Here is a 14,390-nt window from a genome sequence, read left to right on the forward strand (position 1 = left end):
TGCTACAGCCAGTCAGGTGGCAGGCATCCCCCATCCCTACAAAAAAATGAAATGAAAGATTTGAAAATGTACATTAATTCATTTTATCATAATTTGCAATGAGAGAAAAAAGCTACGAAGAGCGAGAAATGTTTGCTTTTTAATTACATCCCAACTGTTCCAAGTTTTGCCATATTTCAATCTTTTTAATTTATTGCAATCTTTGTGATTTTTTCTCCCCCTCTGATGAGCATTAACCATGACCACGATATCAATGCATCTGTCAGAGTGGTCTTTTCCTGTAATGAAATTGAGTTAAAATGTATTTGTGTGCTATATCTTTATTGTCCAATTAACCAGCCTTCGTTAGCTCAAGTCAAGCTTGCGTCCAATTCTGTGACCAAAACCATTCATATTTCATACCCCTCTTAGAGAAAATGAATTGAGAAAATAATATAATTTTGGAAAATTTGAGTAAATGTGTTTTCAATGGCACAAAAACTTGAGGGCTAACATAATGAGTTGTATTGTTGGTGGCATAAGGCAAAACATTTACGTAACGTTGCTCCAGTAATCACTGATGAGATCGTGGAGATGCAGGTGTTTTCTCCTGTATTTTCACAGTTGATGTCTCAATTGATGTAATCCCGTCGCAGGTGAATGAGAAATTGTAGACCAAACAAAACTAGTCGTCCAATTTTCTCGTTCAATGAAATCAATGCAGATAAATATTCTGTTTGTACCTGAAGCATGAATTTTTTATAATTTAATTTACAGTTTCACACTTTTGAGGCCATTTTAGTTAATAAATTAAATATCCATTCTGGCTTCAATCCACGGTTCCACAGAACTTGTTTTCTTATGTTCCTGTAAATTTATGGTCCAGGTTGTACATCAGTCAGCAATATTTTCCAGAACAAACGAAAGAAATAACTTTTTTTTTTTGGTATGTAAAGTGAAAGATGATTTGAGAGGGATATTATTAAAGGTACAGTTGAAAAGAAAAAAAGAGAGTAATAATGTTTCTCTATAGAAATTGAATTTTTTTAAATTTAAGACCACACTGATTTTGCCAATTCATTTCTTGACAGTGATACAGCATTAGATTTTATTGGATAATTTTCATATTTATATATTTTTTTTTATACACCCATGTTACTTCTCTCAACTGTAAAGCAGATAAACACACTTATTAAAAATAAAGAGCTTCATGTACAACACTATGCATTTGTATAAATTTTTGGCAGTTTTTAAGCCAGAATTATATGCCTCTGCTGTCCAATTATATTCAATTTAAACTCAGTTGGATTCAGTGGTTTCATATCAGATTTATGGCAGATCGTGCATCTTGTGGTGGAAATGTTTCATGGGCTTCTAAGCAGACACATATGATATGGCCGTTGTTGCATGCGTCCACATGCAAGGAAAAAAAACAAAATCTGTGCGAGATAGAAAATCAGTTTAATTGTAAACACGGTACCCGCCAAAGACCGCAGATATTAAATTATCTGCTCAAATGACCACTGACAAAGATAACACATTAGGGCTGTCAGGATAATTCCCGGCTTTATAGTCCTAATCTCTATCAAATATGACAACCTTAAATTTACCAAATTATATTGCACAGAATGATTCAGTTAGAAGTCCCCATCCAAGTCTCGGAGGGATTGCCTAATGGTGCGTTTGGGGGGGCTTATTGCGGCCCGAACATTCGATTATGTTCCGGACTTAAATCCAATTCCATCTTCCCAAGACACCAGTCTTCAGCAGTGACTACGATTCATATAATATTGATAAAATATGATTCATTTATGGATAGAAAATAATATGTTTTTCATACTGAAAATATAATTAAGGCCCACAAGATATAATTATAGCTGTCGCATTGATCTGATAAATCTATTTAAGACTATCATTTTTTGTAAATAAAGACCAATAATGTAGCGGTTCCCGGTGGTTTATGCTCCGGAGTTTGTGCTCACATCTGATGCAAGATTTCCTTTTATCTCCTTTTTTTTCTACAGAAATTTCCCCCCATTTTATCTTCTGTATCTGACCATAATAAGATTTTGTGGTAAATTATTGTTAAAGGAACTTCAGTTGTTTTGTCTGATTCCATTTTTTTTCAGCTGTGGACTTTCAAAAAACCTGAATGAATAATAACTCATTTTTAACAGACCTAAGTATCTTCATCTAATTCAGTGGACCAGTACAGTCAATGAAACCTCAGTGGTTCAGGATTACAACAAGATTTCTGTTGGAATATTGTCAAATCATATCATACAGTTGAATTCTGATATCTTTCATATACAATATTTGAAATACTGTTGAGATATTGAAGAAATTAGAACTTATTTAGAAATTAGAATGAGTGCTATTTCATAATTCATTTGAGGTTTTCATTAATGAATATGGGTACCCACAAAAATTCACAAAAAAATTGAGCCTTTTTGACAGATTCTAGTGTTTCTACAGAACATGTAAGTGTTCTCTCCATTGACTGTACAGTTGAGTAACTTTTATTTTCTGTTCCCAGAAATGCGGCCATCTTTGAGCGTAAGAAACAGGAGGACCCTACCCAGTTGATTAGTACGTACGAGGCGACGGAGCTGGTGGGCATCGTGTCCTTGCTGTATGGCATGCTGCTCCACTCGGGTGCCCCCAGCAGGGGGGATCTGTCCCCGCCCGAACTCCCCCAGCACACCATGGCTGTCATACTGACCGGCATCAAGATGCTCAACAACATGGCCACCTTTAGTCTGGAGATGTTACAGGTAACTTATGTGTTATGTAAGGCAACTGTTACAGATAACTTATGTGTTATGTAAGGCAACTGTTAAAGGCAACTTATATGTAATGTAAGACAACTGTTACAGATAACTTATGTGTTATGTAAGGCAACTGTTACAGGTAACTTATGTGTAATGTAAGGCAACTGTTACGGGTAACTTATGTGTATTGTAAGTCACCTGTTACAGGTAACTTGTGTGTAATGTAAGACACCTGTTATAGGTAACATGTGTGTAATGTAAGGCAACTGTTACAGCTGGGTTACTCTTTGGTGTTTTGCTACAGGTAACTAATGTGTAATATGACAGGTAACTGGTGTACTGTAACAATGTGTAAAGATAATGAGTAACTGGTGAAGTGCTACAACTTTCAGGTAGACAATGGGTAATGTTACACACCGGTTACAGGTAACTTGAATTACAGTTTGTAATAAAGATATGCTCTTGGTAACTGTTAAACTCTTGTGATGATCCCAAAAATGAAAATGTAATACACTGTAGTTATTATGCATTTGAATTGCATTTGAATAATGATTTTAAAATACATGTACAAATGAGGGTAAGGGGGCATAATAGGTAAAAATCAAATGGTTATTAAAAGTTGCATTTTAATCAGGGTTTAATGAAGTAAAATGCAGCTTTTAATAAGTACTATAATATTTTTCTCTTTACACTATTGGTTATTGTTAAGGACAATTTTATAATTCAAATACTGATGTTTTTAATGTATGTAAAAGGGTACCGTATGTAAAACATTGTTTTGTAAAAAAAAAAATTAAAAAAAATTAAACGATATTTTCTCTGCACTTAAATTTTAATTAAGAATGTACAGCTAAACTTTTAAATGAGGAATCTGGTTATCTGTAGATTGTCTTAGAACAGGTTATTTTGATAGCTGGACAAAGCATTCTATGATTGGAGAGATGTTTAGGTCTTTAGTAGCACGAGCTGAACTTCAGAGAATATTGTAACTACATAAAAGGTCATCTTTAATAGTGGCAGAAAGCAGCATTGCCACCTTATAATAGCTCTGATGTATACATCCAGGGAAGGATCTTTGTAATCAATGTTAAAGTTTCAATGGATCTGGCCTTGAAACTCTCATGCTCTGAAAAACAAACTCTGTTTCCTTTGAAGTTTGTCCCTGGTGATATTGTCTACATTACAGGGGAAGTAAATGGCCTTCGTTCTGCTATATTTATCTCAGGGATAATTTATTACAAGGAGGGTGTCTTTGCACCTTGTACAGAACTTTGTATCAATTGTATATCTGTATCACTATGTATACATCACTGGGTTCTGTCTGAGTTAAATTTACGCAAAATTATATTTCCTATGAAATGGAAATTTAGGGCATGAAGTTTATAAAGGCCATATGTAATTGCTGTAATTTTCTCCCAATTGAAATTCAGTCCATGAAAACACATGTATATGAACATTAAACAATCTAGAATTTTTCATATATAATGTTAAAAGATTGCAAAGGTTTGATAATTTTAACACGTTTTTCAATTTTTTGAGATAGGCCCATTTCATATCACCATCATGACCTTTAAATTTTCATACATATATTAGGCAGTTGTATCATTTCATCAAAAGTGATTACCGGTAAATAAAATATAAAATTAAAGTTGGTGACTTAATGAATTGAGACAAAAGACTATCATAATCATAACTAACACTAAACACGCTAAAAGCATAATTATAACATTTTTGATTGAAACTTAAATCCGGTTTAAAATGTTACTGCAGGTGTCTGGTTTGGTAAATGTTAATTCTTATTTCATTGGTGCCTGACAGAAATTGTGTGAGAGGAGGGCATATCACTTATTCATTCACTAATGTTTGTGTTTTGTTTTTCTGTGACAGAAAACCCTAGGTGAGGAGGGCATGTCGTTGGAGTTCCGACACATCGCAAGTTACCTGATCTGGTACTGTAGCCGCCTCACCGCAGAGGAGCTGCTACACGAGGTGGTTCTCTGTGTCGGCTACTTCACCGTCCTCAACCCTGAAAACCAGGTAAATATCTCAAAAACCAGGTAATATAAAACACTCAGAGGAGCTGCTACACGAGGTGGTTCTCTGTGTGGGCTACTTCACCGTCCTCAACCCTGAAAACCAGGTAAATAACTAAAAAACCAGGTAATATAAAACACTCAGAGGAGCTGCTACACGAGGTGGTTCTCTGTGTGGGCTACTTCACCGTCCTCAACCCTGAAAACCAGGTAAATATCTCAAAAACCAGGTAATATAAAACACTCAGAGGAGCTGCTACACGAGGTGGTTCTCTGTGTCGGCTACTTCACCGTCCTCAACCCTGAAAACCAGGTAAATATCTCAAAAACCAGGTAATAAAAAAAACACTCAGAGGAGCTGCTACACGAGGTGGTTCTGTGTGTGGGCTACTTCACGGTCTTCAACCCCGAAAACCAGGTAATAAAAAAAGAACTCAGAGGAGCTGCTACACAAGGTGGTTCTGTGTGTGGGCTACCGTCCTAAACCCGAAAAACCAGGTAAATAACTCAAAGACCAGGTAATAAAAAAACACTCACTAGAGGGTAGATATCAGTCCTTAACCCTGAATGCTGCACATTTACACCCTCCCTAAACCTGAAATCCAGGTAAAATACTACCAACAAAACCAGGTACATATCACCAAAAACAGGTACATATCAATATATCACCAAAAACCAGGTACTTATCACCAAAAACAGGCAAATATAACAATCCGACACTGATCTCATGTGCAAAACCTGGTATTTAATTTAAAAAAAAGTCTCTAATCCCAATAAAGAGATAAATATCAAACAATAGGTGTTTTTCATTCAATTTCTTACACTTTTTCTTTATTTCTATCCCTCTATATCTAGTTTCCTCACTAGATGCTTGTTCTCTCTCTCTCTCTCTCTCTCTCTCTCTCTCTCTCTCTCTCTCTCTCTCTCTCTGAAAACATGAACATATTGTACTCAGACCCTCTTGTGTCGTTCGCTTGCTAACAGTTTATATTTTTTTTTCTCAATGATCATTGAACATTTTGTACATGCCTGATTTTGTGTTAAAGTTTACTTCAACTGTGGGAAAGTTGTAGAAAGCTGAAGTAGTCCGGTGAAGTTGGGGATTTTACAACTTGAGACACATGTTGTCAAGAGAGGCACTTTGTTTTGCCCCGAGATCTTTGGGTTCTATCCCATCCTGTAGCGTGGTGAGGATTTGTTGAGGAGGAGTTTTATGTAGACTCTGAAGGGCCTGCTATGATAAATAGTGTTTACTACTTGTCTCTAGGAGATGTACACACTTGCTGAATGATATTTTATGAAGGTGCAGAAATTTTACAAATTTATTTCCATTTTGTCAGGTAATAATTGAGACATCTCACACCTGACATGCTTGAAAGCAGCTCTAAAGCTTAGGAAAAAGTAAGAACCTGGGATAAAAATTATCATGAATGTTGATGTGTGCCAGAGTTGCACTATTGCAGTGTTTCAGGGTTGTGTGGGAGTTGACAGGCAGGCCTGGGGGGTGGGGGGGGGGAGAGAGTTGCTAGATAAGTCTTTCAGTCACAGCAATTTAAGGCACATTGACTTTGTATCTTTGTCAACTAATCTGATGACTTACAAAAAAACTTGCTCCAGATTATTATGTAACATAAAGTAAAGTCAAATGGATGGGTATCCGTTAACCCTCTATTAAGTGGCTTTTTAGTGGTATAGTCATGTAAGTAGTAAACTAGTGGCCCTCCCTATAGGTGGGGGTCAATTCAAAGTTGATGTAAGTGGTGTCCTTTGCTCAGATTTTACAGAGGTAGTATTTGGTTGTAGTCCAAGAGATGCAGCATTCAGTCTTTTCTTACATTGTGGCCTCATCACTCTCATTTTGTGGTAGGTAGCAAGATTGATGTGGTAGTTCATTGTGGCATCTTGAGGTGGTGTTATGGAGGTGGGTTACCATAGTGATTTGTTGTGAGGGGTTACCATGGTGATGGTCCACTGACAATCAGCCTCAGCAATGGTCCCCACGGAGTTGAGATCTATGAATCATGGGAACTCCTGCTGTTCTATCACCCATCTTCATTACCCCCGTCTCTGTTTACAAGCTGTTAATATAGGGTAATAAGGGCTCTTATGACTCTGACTCAATATGGAGTCACTGTTGTTCTAGCGCTGAACAATTGTCCAGGGAATCGCTGGGGACAAACACTGTCTGCTGACTGAACAATGTGCATCTGCCTCAGAAACACATCCATCTTGCTTTTCTTGTCACAACTCCATAGCATTATGATCCCCCTAATGTCAAGCTCAATTCTTCAGATTTGTGACTTCCAAAAGTAGGTTCAGCTATTACCAGGAATAATATCCCCTCAATTGGAAGGCACTGAGTTTGAAAAGCTGTTATGAGGACCCTGGATATAAGGTTTCTGGGAGTTCATGAAATGTGCATTAGTTCTTAACATCTTATTAATGAGAGCTGACTGTGGTGTTAAACAGGAATCAAGACCCCCTGACCCCCAGGATCTGTAAGACTAGTCAGTGAGATGTGTTAATGCAAGAGGAGCAATGCAGAAACATATCGCACACTCTCAAATTCAAAAGATCAGATGCGTTGTGAAGAGTCACAAGCAATGGTATACTCAATCTTTGAGACTGTGAATCACTACAAATATAAATTTATGTCAGCACCTCATGAAATATATTATAGGAGTTATTGAACCTTGCTTACAAAATATATATGTTGAAAAATAATACACTGTTTCTAATCAAACCAATTTCTTTTGTCAGTCCTTGCACAGTTCTATACCTGTATTTGTATTACCAATTTTACCTGTATTAACCTGTATACCTGAATGTTACAGATAGTGATTCAGTCAGACACAGTACTTTATTACTTGTATTTATAGGTGTAAATCTATATTACATGTACACCTGTATATTACAGGTAGTGATTAAGTCAGACAAAGTACTTTTTTACCAGTAATATCTATAAATCTATATTACATGTACATCTGTATATTACAGGTAGTGTTTCAGTCAGACACAGTACTATATTACCTGTATTAGTTGTAAATGTTAAATGTACACATGTGTATTACAGGTAGTGATTCAATCCGGCCAGTCACCCACCGTCCTTCAACAGATGTGTTCCCTGCCGTTCCAGTATTTCAGTGACCCCCGCCTGACCGCCATTCTGTTCCCCACCCTCATCGCCTGTTGCTATGTCAACAAGTCCAACACAGTCATCCTGGAGCAGGAACTCAGCTGTGCCCTGCTGTCCAACTTCATTGAGGTACGTACAGGGTGTGTCAGTGAGGTACGTACAGGGTGTGTCAATAAGGTATGTACAGGGTGTGTCAGTGAGGTACGTACAGGGTGTGTCATTGAGGTATGTACAGGGTGTGTCAGTGAGGTACATATAGGGCGTGTCATTGAGGTACGTACATGGTGTGTCAATGAGGTACATACAGGGCTTGTCATTGAGGTAAGTACAGGGTGTGTCATTGAGGTACTACAGGGTGTGTCATTGAGGTACGTACAGGGTGTGTCAATGAGGTACGTACAGGGTGTGTCATTGAGGTACGTACAGGGTGTGTCAATGAGGTACATACAGGGCGTGTCATTGAGGTACGTATAGGGTGTGTCAATAAGATACGTACAGGGTGTGTCAATGAGGTACATACAGGGCGTGTCATTGAGGTACGTACAGGGTGTGTCATTGAGGTACATACAGGTTGTGTCATTGAGGTACGTACAGGGTGTGTCATTGAGGTACATACAGGGTGTGTCATTGAGATACGTACAGGGTGTGTCAGTGAGGTACATAGAGGGTGTGTCAGTGAGGTATGTACAGGGCATGTCATTGAGGTATGTACAGGATATGTCATTGGTGTGTGTCACTGGTGTATGTACAGGGTGTGTCATTGAGGTAAATACAGGGTGTATCACTGAGGAACATACAGGGTTTGTCACTGATGTATGTACAGGGTGTGTAATAGCTGCAGAACTGTAGATCCACTGGAAATTCGGTTTGACAGAACTTTGAGCTAGAGTTCCATCCAAATAAAAAACTGCATATTGAATGCACACAATAAGTTGTGCATAGTTTTGGCTTTGTTTAAAATTCTATGAAGTATAGGGTGTGTCATTGGTCTCGAAAAAGGTTTATATTTTTGTTGGACTTTTTGGAGTGTAATAAATTTTTTACTTCAATGTCAGAAGGACAAAAGCTGATTTTTTTAATCAGACATCCTAATTTTAGTGAGGTACATTTAGGGGTTTTAAAGTTTTTCAACTTCATTGATGCACTGAAAATTTAATATTTCTATAGAACTAGACAGAAGAGTATATTTATTGCCAAATACAGCGAGGCACATACAGGGGTATTCTTGTTGACCAAAGTCAGTGGTACTGTATAATTATTGCATTACCACAGTGGGCATGCAGTTTTCTCTATACATCAGTGTTTAGTGCATTCAATCCTGTTTGTTGAAGATTTAGTGACTGGTATCTTATCCAGCCTCCGTTGCTGGACAGCCTCGACTTAAACTCTACAGACTCTGACAGAGAGAGATGAGCTCAGTCATATAATCATCATAACTCAGCTTGTCTCAATCAGAGTCACAGTCAGTTCAGCCTAATTACAGCAGTAATTACAGAGGACTTGATTAAACACAGCACAAATTTAAAAATCTGATAAAAGACAAAGCAAGGCATCTGTACATATTATGGACTTCTAATCAGCCGTGAGTTACGCTGCTTTCTCTTATCATCCATATTTGTAAAGGTGTAAACACTAACCAATCACGTCGTTGTTTTATTTCCTAATAATGAGGGGGCGTATTGAGACACTGGTCCTATTGTATTGTTTATTACCGAGAACCATACAGTTCATAGGTTTAACGTATATACATAAATAAGTTGTACCAAAATATATAGACGTATAAGTATTTACAATCTGAAATAGTCTGCTGTACTATAATGACAATGATAAAATGGAAAAGATAAATGTAACAGCAAATAGGATAATGTACAAGATATTCTCAAGACAATACCAAAAAATTATATTTTCTACCTTAATTTTGAGCACTTGTATAGATATTTGCCCTATTGCAAATTACATAACTCTTTGATATTTGTTGACAACAATTGAGTGTGTTTTGACTGTCTATGGACCAGGTTTTCCATCATAGTCTCAGATGACAATACTACCCCATTACCCCCCCCCCCCCCCCCCACACACACACACACAAAAGTAAAGAATATTGAAATCAGCCAGTGAAAAATAAGCTAGCTGCAATATTAATGTTCTGTAATCTCTGACAATGTTACACCTGATGTTTTCTTTGTATTGCTGTCAAATATTTATTCAGTGTGTTTTGCATGGATCCTTCGGGGAATCGTATAGTACTTTGATTTTTATCAAATTTTTATTTGTGTACAGCAGTCATTTATTGTGGTAGCTAGTTCAGATTAGTTGATTTTAGGCTTTTTTCAAAGCTGTATTGTCACAAAACAGAATTTTTATTGAAAATAATACATAAATGCATAAAATATGCATGCATCATTGTGAAGCGTTAAATCTCTTGCTGTTGTCATATGTAATAGTACATGATCAAATGCATAGAGAGGTCTTTGATTTTTTATTCAAAATATGAAAATCTCTTTGAATGTTTGGATGAGTATTTTATCCTGTTGTCTGAAACCAACAGAAGTAGGTGGATGTCAGGGATTGTTTTATGATGTTGCAGCCTGTCTCAGGATAAGAAATTGTAACGTATTGAATCGTGTTTGTTGGTTTCAGTCTAGTGATTATTGCATTGTCTATATCAACAGCTGTAAGACTTCATATTGTGAGAGTCTTTCTTTTCGCAGATGAATGAATGTCACAGTGAAGTCTTGATACCATGTTTCTGTTTTCGTTTTTTTGTCACCAAATACTTACAGTGTTGGTCTAATACACACTCTGAATCTTGCATCAAGAGCCTCTCACATTTGTCGCAAGTCGAAGCGGGCTCACTAGATACTTACTGGGGATCCACTTCTGATTTCTCGGCAAAGCTTCTTCACTGTGTCAAAATATTTGATTAATTTCCCACAAAAACTCGTAAAAAATGGTATTACCCTGTAACCGGGGCTAATGGAGGGAGCATTCATTATTTAGAATTTCCAGTTAAATGTATGTCACTAAAAGTTGCATTCATTTATTTAAAATTTTGGAGGTTAGAGTTAAAATTTATAAACTGAACTTTAAATTTTTTTTAAAATTTGAATTGTATGTAGAAATGAAATTGATGTAAATACCTTTTGGGAACCTTGCAAATAATATTTTTCAAATTGTTTAAAATCTTGAACCCCTCATAAAGAGACGATTACCTCATCATGTTAACAATAAAGCAAGGTGATTAGAGTAGGGCCTGCTGGAGTGAGTGCTTCAGATTGATTGCTCTCTGTGTAGAGGCTGTCAAGCACCCAGACTCCCCCACCCCCAGAGGTTGTGTTCCCCCACAGCTGACTACTCAGCCTCCCCACTCGTAGTCGTGTATTTATTACGCCATTCTACACCAGCCTGGAATGTTATTCCGTGTTTTTACGTTAATGATTGTGTTGTTACTGGACAGTATCGATTCCAGATGTGTATATACAAAGTGTGGAATCTCAAAAACTGCAATCATAAACCTCAGGAAGAGAGGGATGTGCGTACTTGTGTTTTACCCACCGACAAATTAAAATTCGGAGGGTTAGGCGGTGACATTCCCCATATGGAGGATCATGACATCCCATCTGGTCCTTATAAAAGCAATCATACCAATCACATTTTTTAATTTTTTTAATAATTTTTCAGGAGAAAATTTTGGAGAACCAGGCTAAATCCTCACCAAGTTCCACATCCAAGAAAGGTTAGTTCTAGGGATAGCAGAGATACTGTTAATTCCAAATTAAATGCAAGGAATTAAAATATCCGCGTAAAATCGCGATAAGCACCCCTCGCGGATTTTAAAATCTCGCGTTTATTTTCTGAGATTTGAGAATTATAAGAGATAAGGATAAAAGTTCCGCATTCGGGATTTTATATTCTCACGTTTTGATACAAAACACCGTGATCGCGAAATTAAGTAACCGTGTAAAATAAGCAATCTACAGTAGAGCTCCCCTACTTACAACATCACAGTTGTAATAGAGCGGGACAATTACATGTACATGTATAATCAGTCAAACCTTCTTAATTCAGTGAAGCTAAAATGAACAATTTTTAATGTTAAAATATTATTAGGAAAAATTTGTGGACCTCCAACTTTTACATACATGTATTTAATGTACTTATCAATGTTCAATTGTAAAGATTTGTAAATGCAGTTTTGTACACATTCTTGTTTTGCTATAACAGTAAAGTTATATTGTTATTTTGCTATAACAGTTATATTATATTTTTTGTAATCAGCCCAGGAGAAGGAAGCAGGGGACCAGCGGATGTCCCTGCTCTCTCGGTTTCCACGGGAACAGCTGACCGCCGCCCAGGAGTACTTCAAGGTCTCCTAGTGATATCATCAAGGGTCAAAAGTCACAAAGGATGAACTTTGAAAGAGATCTGAGCACTTGATCAATCCATGTCAGATATTAATTTATTTATCTTATTTATTTATTTTTTTACATGGGACCATTTATTTTGCTGCTTATTTTGTGTATCTGGTGTTTGTGTTCTGATTGTATCATTGTAACAAAATTATTTCAATTTGTTGAATCCGTCCATCAGTAATAATCCACAGTTTTGATCTTTTACATGTAGTTTCATTTGTAGTGTGGGTTTTTATTTACCTGCTTATTTCCACTTGATTTAGCTGTTTTGATTTTAATATGTTTGTATCAATTATGTTTGTTGATTTTGAGAATCATTTGACTGAAGATTTTTTATTTTTATATTACATTATTTGATAACATAGATGTATGTTGAGATACTGTATGCCATAGAGCATACCCTGTTTGTAAGGTTGAAATATCACAGAAGATTTTATTTTCCTTATTTCTGTATGATTTACATCGCACTGTATCAGAATTCATGCTGTTTTGTGTTTGTTCTTTTACACCTTTGTGTTTTGAGTGGGTTTCTAAAACCAAAACTAGCCAAGTGTGACGATGAATAAAAAGAGGTTGAAGGTCATTGATTGAGGAGATCAAGGTCAAGTTCATGTGTATGTGCAGATCTGAACAAATGATATTATCCAAACAAAGAATTGTGATATGATATTTGTAGATTTAGATCCAATATGTGTGTATAAGATGAAATATGGGTATGAGATGAAGGGTTTATTTATGTGAATGTATGATTCTGAGCAATGTTCCAGGGTTGTGAAGTGTGTGGTTGGCTATGTTTTTACTTTGTGTATGTGGACTGAGATCTTTTACTTTGTGGAGACCCTGCTGCTATTGTTGTGTTTGTCAATCACTCTGAAGTATTAAAATACTGCATTATCTTTCTATTGTTGTTGTCTAGAATCTTGAAGAAGACTACAATGTATACTAGCTGTATGTACATTATTATACTTGTACGGAGTGTAACAAGCATATAAATTCTCACAAAAGTGTCTTTGATTTTCATATGTCTACATTTTCCAGTGCATTTTGCTGTGATAACACCAAGAATCCAATTTGTTACATATCGTTTATGACGTACATGTATTGGGTGCCGCACGCGGGATATGCATAATTATACAAAATGAAAAATAAGGAAAAAATGTCCATTATTTAAATTAAAATGAACAATAATAGTCTGAGTCTGGATATTAAATCTGGTCAGGCTTGATGAAATCTATCATAAAGCCCTCCAAGATTATTTGGGTTTTGATCACCTCCTAAAACTTGAAAAATGCTTCCTTATTCCTAAATTGAAACTCATACTTTATTGAGGATAGTTTTCAGACTCATATCTGTTTTTGGTTTTCGTTTTAATGATTGCATTGAACAAAAGTTATCTAAATTTATGGTTTTAAAATGTATGATAAAGTTGAGTTTAATATAGCAAACTGTACAGCATAAGAAACAAATTAGTTCAGATCTATTTTATATCCAGAAAATATTATAAAACACGTTTCCTATGTAGTTATATGGGCAGGATTACCAAGTTTTCATGTCTCTGAGATAATAATATTTTGTCGAGGAATTAAATGATGAGCAATTGTCCCTCCAGGGAGTTTTATCGAAAATCCAACATGTACTTGCGTTATAGTGAATGTTAGTTATACAAAAGTGCTGTAATGCAGTCTTAATAAATCTCTGACTCGCTTGCTTCAGTGGTAAAGGGATTATTCATCGGTAGAAGCAGGGATTTCAGTGAGGACGGAGGGACCGCTCGCTTAAATCGAACGCACCCACTTAATCCTCGCACTGCGCCGAAAGTATAATAAATTTAAAAGACAATGCATTATCATTTTTCCAAGAGAGAGTATGGGAGATTTGTTTCCAATTACTGTTACGAAATTGTCCAAGCAAGATGAGAGAAATCTCCGATAATCGGGTAATTGGGGATTGGTTAAAAGTAAGTGAATCGTGAGCGGTGACTGGGGGTGGGTATAAGGCGTCCCTGGCATCTATTCAGGAGGAAGGCCGATGTAAGAGGGAATTTCCCCTGATATATCGG

The 14,390-nt window shown here is 36.5% G+C and overlaps 1 protein-coding gene across 2 annotated transcripts in view; it reads left to right on the forward strand.

The window, feature by feature from the left end:
- The window catches only part of LOC128175873 (S phase cyclin A-associated protein in the endoplasmic reticulum-like), a 37,560-nt gene extending 24,333 nt beyond the window's left edge, over positions 1 to 13,227 (forward strand). Inside the window, exons 25-30 of one of the 2 annotated variants that reach the window (XM_052841729.1) lie at positions 2,516 to 2,753; positions 4,638 to 4,739; positions 4,843 to 4,890; positions 7,857 to 8,048; positions 11,601 to 11,655; positions 12,198 to 13,227. In XM_052841729.1, coding sequence (XP_052697689.1) covers positions 2,516 to 2,753; positions 4,638 to 4,739; positions 4,843 to 4,890; positions 7,857 to 8,048; positions 11,601 to 11,655; positions 12,198 to 12,295 — 733 coding nt within the window. In that variant the 3' untranslated portion in view covers positions 12,296 to 13,227. Of the gene's footprint in view, positions 1 to 2,515; positions 2,754 to 4,637; positions 4,788 to 4,842; positions 4,891 to 7,856; positions 8,049 to 11,600; positions 11,656 to 12,197 lie in introns of both variants that reach the window. The other variant, XM_052841728.1, reaches the window with a different exon arrangement.
- Positions 13,228 to 14,390: the final 1,163 nt, after the last annotated feature.

The sequence above is a fragment of the Crassostrea angulata genome, chromosome 3, assembly GCF_025612915.1.
Source record: "Crassostrea angulata isolate pt1a10 chromosome 3, ASM2561291v2, whole genome shotgun sequence".
Lineage (NCBI taxonomy): Eukaryota > Metazoa > Mollusca > Bivalvia > Ostreida > Ostreidae > Magallana > Magallana angulata.